The sequence below is a fragment of the Poeciliopsis prolifica genome, unplaced genomic scaffold (genome assembly GCF_027474105.1).
Source record: "Poeciliopsis prolifica strain line A6 unplaced genomic scaffold, Auburn_PproV2 SCAFFOLD050, whole genome shotgun sequence".
Lineage (NCBI taxonomy): Eukaryota > Metazoa > Chordata > Actinopteri > Cyprinodontiformes > Poeciliidae > Poeciliopsis > Poeciliopsis prolifica.
Window position 1 is genome coordinate 1,019,643 of NW_026562425.1, and position 13,359 is coordinate 1,033,001.

Below are 13,359 nucleotides of genomic sequence, written 5' to 3' on the forward strand. Positions count from 1 at the left end.
ACTCCTATTGTTTTCTATATCAGTGAATCATTTTAGCAACATTTATGCCAAGTTGAATTTTACCAGCCTATCCTTCATGCTTAGAGGAACCCAGAAACTGCTCCACTGAACCAAAACCAAACATGTTTCATTGCTGAGGCATTTCAATGAAGATACAAATTCTGGTAATACACAATTAAATGAAAATTAAACTTACTTAATCATGTTTTTTTTTTTCTTGCTACCTGTTCTGCTCTTTAAACTGCTCTTTTAATTTTTTGCCTCCGACTGAGTAACCCAAAAGAAAACAGGAAAAGTAGTTTGTATAGATGCAAATGTGGATGGAAAATATGTTTCTGGAGCATGCAGTGCCAAGATATAAAAACTTGACATGACAGAGAAACCACCCTGAGGAGAAGAGGAGTAAACAAATGTAAAAATCCTAAAGGAGGTATTTATATAATGTTTGCTCTCCTGCTGTTTGTAACTGTTGGATCACATCAAAACATTTTCACTGAAGTCAAGATTTTAGCTTGCAGGAATTTGTTTTTCGGCCCATTTTTGTAACAGATTAACTCTTTTTACATAACTGTTTATAGCTAACGTATCTAAACTGTCCCACAACCTTATTTATCTCAGTCGCAGGTGTGATATGAGGCTTTTGATTTGCTTTATAGTTGCACAATAGCAGAACAGAAACCCGAGGATGAGGAAGAAGAGCAGGAAACGGGGGAACCTGACTCTGTAGGAGGAAGATGGAGAACGTGTGAAAAAAATCTATGCATCACATGAGGAAGATTCAAACACAGAACTTTCTTTTTCTCAGATTTGTAGATGAAGTTTGATGGTAAAGATTCATGAACTGCTAGACTGGATTTTACTGCTATAACAATTACAAATCGGTGACATTAAATTCATGTTTGAATTTACCATTGAATCTAATATTTATTTAAGTTATTGGTTTTTCTGACAGTTAAGTGATTAATCAAATAAAAAAAGGTACTTTCTTTACTTTTTCACTTATAACCAGAGTTCTGCAGTTACTAGTTACATTTACTCAATTATTTATGAACTCAATTATTTACTTGAGTAATATTTTAAAAAAAAAAACTTTGAGAAGTATTTAGAAGTATTCTGTAATTTTTACTATTAGTTTTGTATTATGAAGTATTGTGACTCTTACTTTAGTAAAATTTCTGGACTCAACACACACCTGCAGTTTTTTGTTAAGTTTTATAGGTTTTTTGTTGAAAGAAACTGATTTGGAAACATTTTATTTTCCTTGATTTTTCTATTCACATTAATCATTTTCATTGTAATTATTAAAATACCAAAGTTTCCACATAAATTTATATTTCGGTCCATCTGATGATGTAATTTTAAATATTAAACAATTGATAATTTGATCAATTACTCAGTACTTCAGTTAACTTTTTTACCAAATACTTATTACTCTTTCTTAAGTAATTTCTTGGACATCTGCTTTTTAGTTTACTAGAGTAAAAGTATGTTGAAGTAGTGCTACTCTTAAGTGGTAATATTTCTACTCACCTCTGCTTATAACAAGTCATTTTTCTAATCTGATATGTGAAACAATCTGCCAGTGGAACTACTACATTTTATACTTTATTGACTTAAAACCTAAAAATCTTACTATTGGTTTTGTTTTATTTCAAATATTCAGATATTTGCAGTAGAAACTAGACCAGAAAATATTTTTTGCAGTGCAGATTTGTTCATCAGCAACCTTGGTTTCTTTTAACATGAATTTATCCATAAAAGTAGAAAAATGCCCAGAAATTTTAAATATTTTGTCCAAAACTGTATTTTTATTGATTATGTGACACAAAACAACAAAAAGACGTTGTGTTTTTGCATTGAGTCAACACCTATTTTTCTAACTCTCATGTTATTAACATAACTTGCTCATTTAGGATGTAGGTCAGCTGGTTGTTTGCAGCATTGTGTTGAGATTAAAAGCTTCTCTTCCTCATTTACCTGGACAGCATCCCTGTGTTGTTTCCCCCCCTGTCTGTGTGGTGACTGGACCTCTTCTCGCTGTTACCGTGAGGAAGAAACGTCCTGACTTAATGAGAGCTCCTGTGCTGTTGTCTCCCCTGCTCCGCGTTATGTGACAGCAGATTCCTCCCAGAATAAGTGCCCTGCGTGGAAGCTGCCCTGAGGCAACAAAACAAATAAACTGGATGGCGTAGTATGAGGCTGGAACACGTACAACACACCAGCGACAATCTTTCTGCAATTAGCCACGACTGGCTCGGCGGTGGAGGTTATAAATTGGCTGTAATCATGGTTATAATAAGCAACTCCAGCTGTTTAAGGCATGAAGCAAATTGGTTGTGATTAAACATAGTTTTATCTCTTCACCTTCACGTCTGCTGAGAGTGGGAATAATGGAGATAAACACATGGCTAGAGTGCAACATCTTCCTCGTCATTCAGGGAGCCTGGATGTCAAATTTAGTGGTGCTGTGAATTGATTAAGAAATTTAATCAGATTAAACACATTCTTATGGAAAAGGATTAGGAACACTGTGGAAACTCTTTTTTTCTAGAATATTTCTAAGATTAATCTCAAAATTTCTGTTTTTGTCTAGCAATTTTTTTTACTTTTCAAAGTTGAAAAATTTCTGTGTTTTTTCTAGAATATTTGAGCTTTTTCCAGTAAATAAAAAAACATTTAAAACTAAGAAATGTACATATTTCTTCTAGAAAATTTCTGAGATTTATCAGGAAATTTCCCTGTTCTACCAAATTTTTAATTTATCAAATTCAGAAATTGACATTTTTTTCTGGAAATTTTTTTAGATTAATGGTCAAAATATTTAATTTTTTCTTCCAAAATTGTTTCTGGAGCTCAAAACTGTTCTTGTTTTTTCTTTTTTTAAAATTCAGAGGTGTTTGGTGGAAATTTGCTCCTTCTATCTACATTAGTCCTAATAAGCCATCATAGAGTTATGACTTTAATCTCACAAAACATTTTGTTTTGTCGCCCAAAAACCGATCCAAACCAGGTCAAGGAAGCATAATAATTCACCTTTAAGCTTTTCAGAACAACACATTACAGTTGAAAGTCCTGATATTTAATCCCTCTTGTCATAAGTTGCAAAGTTACACGTCACAAATTACCCTGAGATGTAGTTTAGCTTACATAGTTTTTATTGATGCAGGTTTATTGGAATTGGCGTTTCGATCTCTTTTTAAAAGGGAGAGTGACGTTTGAAGATGGACCCTGAGGTTAGATAAGGTGCCAGAGGATATTCAATGGAGATGAAAACACACAGATAATACAAGCATGGACTTTTGTTTGCAGCCGTGTCCAGGCGACCACGCAAAAACAACTCTTACAGTCACCGATGACTGGACAAGAGCTGATGCGCACTCCATCGTTAATGCGCACAAGCAGCAGGCCTTTTATTCACAATCGAATAAAGTGACAACTGGTTATTAAACGGGGGTCTGTGAAGCTCGGGAGCAGAGGAGGAAACACACAGCGCTGTGCCGAGACAACATGAGCCACTGACAAGAAAGTGTAGGAGAGGAGAAACATTTCGGCTCCAAAAAGTACAACAAATTAGTCGAGGTTTTAGAAGAAAAGCAAAAGTTTAGCACTGAAAGCTGCAAGAGGAATGTCTTTCAAAAGAAAAGTACAAAACAAAAGGAATGGATGGCTGATAAGCAGAAAAAAAACTGGATTAAAATCTGAACAGATTGAAGTGCAAATTTCATGCAGGCTAAAGAGAAGCAGTGTTTCTACAGTTACATAAACTTTTAATGCAACTTTGCTGACACTAAATATTACAGTAAGTCAATTCTGATGGTTTAAAATCTATTTGTTGCAAATTGTTAGGTAAATGTGAAATATTTACATATTATATATTTAAATTGAAGTTAGCAGGTTTTATTGGCTCCGATGAGAGAATCCAAAATGCCTGTAAAGACTCAGGATGGCAGTTTTATTTCTGATCACCCATTTGGGGACTTTAAGGCTGCTTTAGCCTCGATTATTCTGTCACTTCTCGGCTTTTTATTATTGCTGACATTAAAACAAAGAAATAAAAGTCTAGTTTTTCCAGCTCTAACACGATTTGTCGCCGTCGCTCTCTGTTGCTAAGAAACATCTTTGTGTCGATTCAGGATCCAGCTCGATATCTGACAAATTCAGCTCGAATTAAACCTCCTGCAAATCTCTGCCGTCCAAAAGTTAAATATGAGCTTCTAATCAGCAGCAGAAAATGCAGAACAGAGATGGGAAGTGATAATACGCAGGTTGTGTGCGATTCCAAGTATTTTTCACATGTAATCAAATCATAGGCAGTAACTGATGCAGAGTTTCTATAAATAGTGAGGAAGATTGTGGAGCATGTCTGAAGGAACTGATTATGTTATATTTATGATATATAACTATTTAAATCACAGGTAATCAGTGTGAAACTAAATATTTCATAGATTTTAACTCGGTCAACCAGAAATAGACTGAAAAATAAATCAGAGTTTAAGTGAACTCACTGTTCTGCTGGTAAATGTCCTGAAGGATCTGCTGAAAACTCAAGTGGAAACTCCTCTACTTGTCAGCAGGATTGTTGGCTCTGAAAGGCTCAGACAGAGAGAGGAAGCCTGGAAGACTGTCTGCTGGGATTAAAATACCAACACAGCCACAGAAAGTAACAAAGTTAGACTGTCTGGAAACCGTACACACTGCAAAGACACAAAATCATACCAAGTAGTTTCTACTGCAAACATCTTAATTAAGACAGAACTAATTAACAAGCAACTTTTAAGTGATAGGAGTGAGTTTTAAGTCAATAATTAACTAATATTGATGAAAAAGTGAGATTATTTTACTAACATGGGAACAATGTCTTAGAAGTGAAATAATCTGTGACTTACAACAAGTTACTCTATCTTGTTTGTGTAACTTCAAGTGTACTGAGAAATTTGCACTAGAAACTAAATAAAAATATTTGGTAGGATTTAGTGTTTTTGCGGTGTTTTGCCTTTTTGCTTTTCTACGAGAAGCAGATTTACTCCAGAAGTGATCTCAGAATATTTTAGATCAACACAAGAAGTATTAGTTTTCTATTTTATTATCAGATGGAATATAAAAATTACTTTATAGTGCCTTTGGATCAATAAAGTTTTTTTCCTAATTGAATTGCATGAAAATAAATCTTTAAGTCAATACAAACCTTTTTATAATTTTACGTGTTTTGAATAGTTTTTAAAATCATAAAATAGAAATAGAGTAGAAATATTCTTTACTGTCCAACAGTGGAAAAGTTCAGGTGCAACATAAAACCTTTGGAATGTAAAGCCACCAATCAGCAGTCATTGCCTGTTACCTAGCAACCTTACGGAACCCCTGCCCGTTACCTAGCAACCTTATGGAACCCCCGCCTGTTACCTAGCAACCCCAGCGGCACTCCAGCACAGTTGCTTTTGGGGGTTTTCACTTGTTTATTTAAGGATCCCCGTTAAATAAAGATAAAATGGATCCCCGCTGGTCTTCGCCACACTAGAAGCTGTTTTAAATACAAACACACAAAATCAAAACACAAAAATTCAAATAAAAACAAAACAAAAAATAAATAAATAAATAACAGACATAAAACTATACTTTAAAACACACAAACAAAATCAGCGGTGCACTATACAATGGCTGCTGGAAAAGACAAGTGTTTTATTGTCGATTCACTGTTCAGAAACCACTTGCTACATTCTTTCTGGTTGTGCAGGACGCTCCACTTCTGCTTTTCAAAGATCTAAGGATGTATAATCGGTTTGCAGCCATTTTCACATCTGAATGTAAAGGTTGAATTAGGGGGCATGGCCAGCAGATCATTTGAATTTAAAGTGACAGGAGGCCCTAAAACAGCTCATTCTGAAAAGAGCTCAAAATTGGCAGACTAAAATCTCATTGTCTGTGCGAAAAATTTAATTAGATTAAGATAGCACTTAAATCTTAATCTGTTCAATAATTATGTCACATTTATACAGTCAATTAGACCATTTTATAAATTAATTAGACAATTAATTAATCTATGTTAATTATCTTTGTGATGGAGTTAGGAAATATATGGACTTTTGAATTATATCCCAATGTACTGAATGGGTCTGTAATCCTGATTAAAAGGGTTGACGATATTTATACTGAGGTGGATTATGTTGAAATATAACTTCCAGAACTGACGACACAAATCTCAGAAAATAGTGTGAAAATCTGAAAACGGAAACTCCTTCAATGTCGTTGAACCATCATACTTTGACCTTCAAAGGATTAAAAAACGATTCACTGACCCTCACATTAAGTCTTACTTTATGCTCTTTTCCTGAAAGGTTCACTTCTTTTCTTTAAGTTCTCGGCTTGGGGGAAAACCGTCTGGTCCTCTGAGGACCGGCAGCATCCATTTTCATTACGCACCCCATGCCGCCACGTTGCCCTTTAAAGCATCAGAGCGGCAATTCATGAGCTCCCTTTATGGCCGCCCAGAGAGAGCGTCCACCCCTCCATCCTCACTTCCAGGCTTCTCACAGACCGACCCACAGGGTGACAATGCTCTGTTATCATTCCTGTCAATCTGCCCGTGTGGAAGCAAAACTGCTCAGCTGACAGATTCATACATTCTCATCTTAAACATATACTCTGAAACCAATTAAATGAGCTGTTTTACGTCATGTTGACAAAAAAACAACCCTGGACTGGAGTGATTTTGGTGATGATGTTGTAACTCTTTAACTCTTTTCTGTCACACTTCAGAAAAGGAATAAAACATCCCGTTCTGGCAGAAACCAATTACAGGATAATGAGAGCGCAGCTCTGATTTTTATGACGGCGTATTAGGGGCATTGTAGATTAAAAAAAAGAATTTGGTAACACTTTGTTTGATGGGATGTGCGTAAGACTGACATGACACTGTCAAAAACATGACACAACACCCGTCATGAAGATGAAGGAGTCTTCATGAATGTTTACGACTGTGGTCATGAAGTGTCATTCGGTATATAATGACACATTTAATGCAAAGTTGCATTAAAACTTGTATTTAAAGTCCATTAAAATGATCAACTTTGCATTATATGCGTCATTATTTACCAAATTTTGATCACAAAATGACTTACTGAATGCTGAAGGAGAAAAAATGGGATTGTTTATGCTGACAGATGGAGACGCCTGACGGTCTGCAGATACAGATTTATTAGAAGCAAAAGGAGCAAAACAAAATTTAATAAAGAAAAAATTAAAACACCAGATAGTGCCGCCTTTGTATCACTCTTTTCTCTCTGCTATGTCTTTTTTGTTTTGATATTTTGACTTGAGCCAGTGCATTCAACACATCACATGATTGATTTTGCTTATTTAATTTTTTTTTTAACAAAGTCTTTCAAAGAATTTCTAAATTAATGTTTTTTGTTATGTTTTTACAAAACACCTCTCTGACTCGCCAGGCGGTGCAAAAATTAACCAAGTTTATCTTCTTCCTCTCATGTGACGCGAGGAAAAGATTAACGAGTAATAACCTCTCCAGACAAACCCTGGCAGCGCGCACCCTGTTCAACATCGGCAGCCAAATGTGAGAGAAATACATGCATGTGTGCATGGCTCCCATGGAAACTGAAACTTTAACTGGAAACAGTGGCATGCACCTTTGTAGACGCCATTCGGGCTATTTTTATCCATGGCAGTGAGCCAGATCAGATGCATTTGGTGGAATGCTCATCGCATGCATTTCATGTAAATACAGGAAACGGCAGGAAATTTTTTAAAAAAGTGAGACGGTTTGAATAATGACTCAAGAGAGGATAACGTCCTGTTCCAGTGAACTGGATGGATGGACAGGTGTCAGAAGCTGCGTTGTCACTCGAGGTATACTTGCACAACTTGAGAATGAATTTGCTTCATGGAAACTCACCAATTTCAGAAAAAAAACAAAAATTTGTTTACCAAAAAGTTTTGGTGCTAGAATGAGGTGTATGTTTCCGACCGTATTTAAATTGATTTATTTTGCAAAACTGTTACAAAAACACATTTTTATAGATACATATAATGTACGAGTCACATGATCAATAACTTGATGCTACCACTGGTGGAAATTACAAAAAAGAAGACGAAAAGAAGTCGTTGGGGGATGATGGTGCAGCATGTTTCTAACGACTTATCATGTGATAAAACTTATTCACATACAATCTAATTGCATTTCTCATTTAATAGAAATTGCAAAATTGTGGGAGGTTTTATATTAGCAGAATATTGACAAAATTGAGCTCATATTATAATGGAAAGTTATCTTATGACAATTTAATTGAGTAGCACTTTGGGTGTGAATAAGACTGACATGACCTGAACACAAAGGATTTGTCATCAAGCATTATTTGGTAAATAATGACACTTTTGATGCAAAGTTCCACTAAAAGTCCATTAAAAGTGTAAACTTTGCATTATTTGGTCAGTAATGATCCTTTTAATGAAAAGTTCAATTAGAATTTGCATAAAAAGTTAATTAAAAGTGTCATTATTTACAAAGTGACTCTTTATGACAGCAGTCATTTGTAAACATTCATAAAGCCTCCTTTATCTTCAGGACGGTTATGTTTATGTCATGTCAGTCTAATGCAGACCCCTTCAAATAAAGTGGTACCTTTAGTTGTAACGGTAGGAATCAGAGTAACCTCATGTCAATGTCAATTTATTAATAAAACACTTTAATGCTGTACTATATTCTTAAAATCACAAATAAAAACATCCAAGAATAAAACACAATAAATTAAACAAACAGGGCAATACTACTAATGTAGATGCGAAAGAATAAAAGTGAGTTTTGAGGAGTAATTTCAAGTGTTCAAGACTGGGCAGATCTAATGTTGAAGGGTAAAATGGAAATACTTTTCTGATCAAAAATATCTGGTGCAGCCATTTCTGTTCGCTTCCTAACAAATGTTGATGTGAGGAATTAATTGTGCAATGCAACGTTCTCTTGGGGCAACTTTAAAAAGAGACACCAAAACAAAACAGCAATCACAAAACCCTGCTATCTGGGAACATTAGGCCTGCTCATATTTCACCTCTAACTTCATGTAAACGTCATAGATAACAGAAAAGAACCATCTGAAGTCCAAATGCTGCTGCATGGAGGATTCAAAATGCTGCACAATATCACAACAGCTGCGGTTTTGTGGTGCATTCAAGTGCACCTGAGATTATTCAAATATTTTAAAAAAACTCCAGTCACTCAAGCTTTTTTTTTTTCTTTGAGATGTCTGCACAGTCTTATAAACAATTACTAAACAACAATATTGAACATTTTCAAGTGTGTTTATTCACATGTAATCCATATTTTATCAATTCTTATTCTTTACTAAAAACAATAATCAAACCAAATCTTTACCCAGTTTTATAGTGTCAACTTTTTTTGTTGGTCACAAACAGACTAATGTACCAAACCATTTAAACTACTTTAGTTTCAGACTATGGCACATGAAATGTACATTAAATACACACAAGTTTGTCTTCGTTTCCCTTTGTCACTTGTATAATTCTGGATGGTGCGTTTTTGTGTTTTACATCACAGGAAGCACCAGAGGGTTTGTTTCCGTCCTACGGATGCCTGATTAAAAATTTATAGCATATTCTCATTTCCTTTATCCAATAACTGATTTTATAAGAAAATGTATGCCTCTTTGCTGCCTTTTGGGAATCGCTTATAAAGTTGTTTTTTTCAGTTTTCTAGTGCCTTCCAACCTGGATTACAAAATGTCAATGATTCACCCAGTTACAGGCAGTTTTACACTGAACTCTTCGCACTGGTTCCTCGCTCAGTTTGTAGTTTAATCCCAGGTTTCTGGGATGAATTGTAAATCATTCCTGCTCTCACGTTTAAACTCGAAACGTGACGCAGCCTTAGACTTACTGCCCCAACACTGCAGAACCGGACCCACTTATAATATATCAACTTCTCGTGATTTTAACTGAAGGCCAGAGAAGTAATTTATTTTACACCAGATTTATTTGGCAAAAACCTTCCTGCAATACCTTCACCAGACCAGTAGGAGGCAGGACTGGGAGATGTGGCTTAAAACTCCAAAAAATTATTTTCATTTTAACAGACTTTTTTCCCCCTCACTTTTTTTCTAAAAACATTAATTATTAATATATTATAAATATTTTGTGAAATATTTTCTTTCACTGTTTATTTTAACTGACAGTATATGAGGCGGTTTTTGCAATTTCAAGAAAATTGTGTTCAATAACTTCCTGTGAGCGTCCACACTCCTATGTTGCTGTGTTGGTCAAGCAAAGACATCAATGTTTTTTTATGAAAACTGCCACAACAGTGTCTTTTGTAGAAAAGATAATGCCTGCAGTCTTTCAGGTATTTAAAACAAAGGGAATGAATGTAGTTTATGTCTTCATCCTCTGAAATCCTGCCTGAGATGAGCTCTTTACTATCTTAAACATGGTGACTTGACTGCGCCACATTTCTGAATCATATCAATCGCTGCAGCTGCTCTCTGCTTCACTTCGGTGAAGTATTCAGCTCACAGCCAGATTATAGCCATCATGCATGAATGGAGCCTCTTCCAAGCTGTTAGCAGCTTCACACATGATTTTTCTCTCTGCAGATCTGCACTCCAGACCTGGTGGTTTTCTTGGCCTGCACCAACAGCCGCCTGAAGGAGAGGCTGCAGAAAAGGGCGGAGCAGCAGGGGCGACCCGACGACAACCCGAAGGCCATCGACCGTCGCCTGACCAACTTCAAGCAGAACACCATTCCTCTGGTCAAGTACTTCCAGGAGAGAGGCCTGATCGTCACGGTGAGGCTGCTGCTCACTACATCTCTGCATTCAAACTATTAAAACGGAAAGGATGAGCAAATTTATAGGGCTGAAACTAACGATTATTTTAGGAATTGATAACTTTATTAACTCTTCCAATGATTAATCGATTATTCTGACAAATCAATTATTCCAACAATTCACTAAACAGTTGATTATTTACACAATTAATCAATTGTTCGTATAATTAATCGATTATTCCAAATATTAATCCGAGGGAATAATTTGCAAATTCTGAAGATTTTTCATTTAACCTCAAGCTTTTTTATACAATATTAGAAATACATAAAAAATGTAATTCGAGTCCTTTTTGATATGAGAAAATACACATTTATTTTATTGCCCAAAATGCAATAACATTGCATTCCTTTAGTGAATTGGATCTGAATGAAGCTTAAACATATTGACAGAAACAGGTGTCTTTATCTTAAATAAAAAAATGCATATTTATTTCATATCACTTTGGCTTAATTACTACCTCAGCTAGAATTGTTCTGAAAACAAACAAAACATCTATTTTTACTAACTAAACTTCAAAACTTTAATACAACACATGAACAGCATGTTTAATGTGAACAAATTGTGTCTGTGACCTCAAAAGTGGCGACTCAGTCAATCTAAAATGTATATTTTTGAGTTTAATTCTCAATGAATCAGTTATTTCTGACAAATTCTACCTCCAAGAAGCTGATAATGACGCCAGTAATGAATCAGCCTCTGTAGAAAAAAATGTCTGTATCTCATCTTCAGGCAAATTTAGACTCATTTGACGCCAATTTGATAAAAACGTCACCGACATTAGAGGAACAGCCTGAGCATAAATGCCAGCTGGAAATAAGAAATCCATTTAATTGTTTATCAGATATGCGACTGTTTTGTAGAATAGGTCAGCATTGTCATCCTGCGTGAGGAGAAGGGTGACACTTACAGATCGCTATATTTTGGTAGCATAACAAAAAACATTACTTACACATGACAAGATAAATAACAGAAGGGACGTGTGAGGTCGCCTGAGCTGGACGCCTCTGGGATCCCCGACGCCGTTTGAGGTTTGGTGCAGAAGCACAGGAACCAAATTTCAATCTGCGCCTGCTGAGCGCAAATAGGAGAAGTTAGCCCGTCCTCATCGATCTGTCTGCGTCTCAAGGCGGCCTCCTTTCCCTCGATACTCCAAGAATACTGAGCAACTCCTCCAACTCAAACAGACTCAATTTGCATGGTTGAGTTTGAAAAGTTTATCATAATCTACAGTGGATAACATTAATGTTGAGTTCTGTCTGCAACGATGAAAAATCTGAAATTTGTTTGACACAATAAAGTCAAAATATTTTTGTTCTGCTGGTGATAACTGATTTTTTCAATGGTTAAGTCTATCAAAGACAAGTGTAGCTCATTCTGGTTATGCTAAGGTAATAACTCTGATTTTCTTTTCTTTTTTCTTTTTTAAATGGGAGTTATGTGGTTCTCTTTGAAACTAACAGAAATTAAATAATTTCTCCTTCCAATCTGCAGAAAGATTTTGTTTCTTCATTGCTCTTTCACATTTCTATTATTCCAGCCTCTTGTGAACTCACTGTTTCCATCAACCTGCAATATCCATGTTTGTCATTAAGCCATTTCATTCACTTATACAGCATTTCTCTGGACTTTTAATATTCATGAAAAGTCATATTTGCTTCTTGAGGTCCCCGCTGTGTGTGCAGAGCACACAAGTCTGGAAATACCTGTGTGACCCAGGAGAAAAACTTTAAGATGTCACAGGATGTGAGATTTAGATACCTGGATCTGTTGGTGTTTGTACTGAATCTCACATTTTCAGATTATCATGGAAATTGTGGAGCCTGAATGGAGGCATGTGGCGACACAAGTGCGATGATGAAAATTGTTATTTATGCAGCAAAGAAGTTGAAGTCACAGGCAAGAAGAAATAAAAAGAGATTCTCGCTGTTTTTCTCTTACTGTGGTGAGTATTGAGAGGGGCACTTAGCATGATTAAAGTCAGGAGCAGGTGTGAGGAGAGAGCAACTAATTAGGACAATTGAGAGGTCTGGGTGGAAAAATAAGAAAACAGATCAAAAACATTAAAAACCTAGAAACCCTAATAAAACTACATATTGCCAATTCACAACAAATGCCATCATTTTACAAAAAAAGTCAATTCAGGCAGACAATCCATTTATTTATCAAACATCAAGTTCAGTTTAATGGTTTAAGTTAGTTTGAAGAAAACAAGCAGATTGCATTGTCTCAGTAGCTGCGTTTGCTTTTCAAATGTGCAAATCTTTGACTTTATTCTGCTAATGTTGAAAAAACACAATTTTGTTATTGCAATGTTCCCATTAAAGAAGAAATTAATTTAAAGTCAGAGGTGAATAAGTTTGTTTACACGGTAAATCATAAAAATTACGGCACAAGCGTTCATCTTCTGTCAGCCATCAAAGGAGATGTTAGCGTTTCATTCAGGCAAACACACTTCTTATACTTCAGACCGGCTATACAAGCTGCGTTTGAGGAAATTGCAGTCAGTGATTTT

General features: G+C 35.6%; 1 protein-coding gene across 1 annotated transcript in view; it reads left to right on the plus strand.

The window, feature by feature from the left end:
• The window catches only part of ak5 (adenylate kinase 5), a 77,289-nt gene that overhangs the window by 19,375 nt on the left and 44,555 nt on the right, over positions 1-13,359 (plus strand). Inside the window, exon 6 of the mRNA XM_055058257.1 lies at positions 10,614-10,805. Coding sequence (XP_054914232.1) covers positions 10,614-10,805 — 192 coding nt within the window. The remainder of the gene's footprint in view (positions 1-10,613; positions 10,806-13,359) is intronic.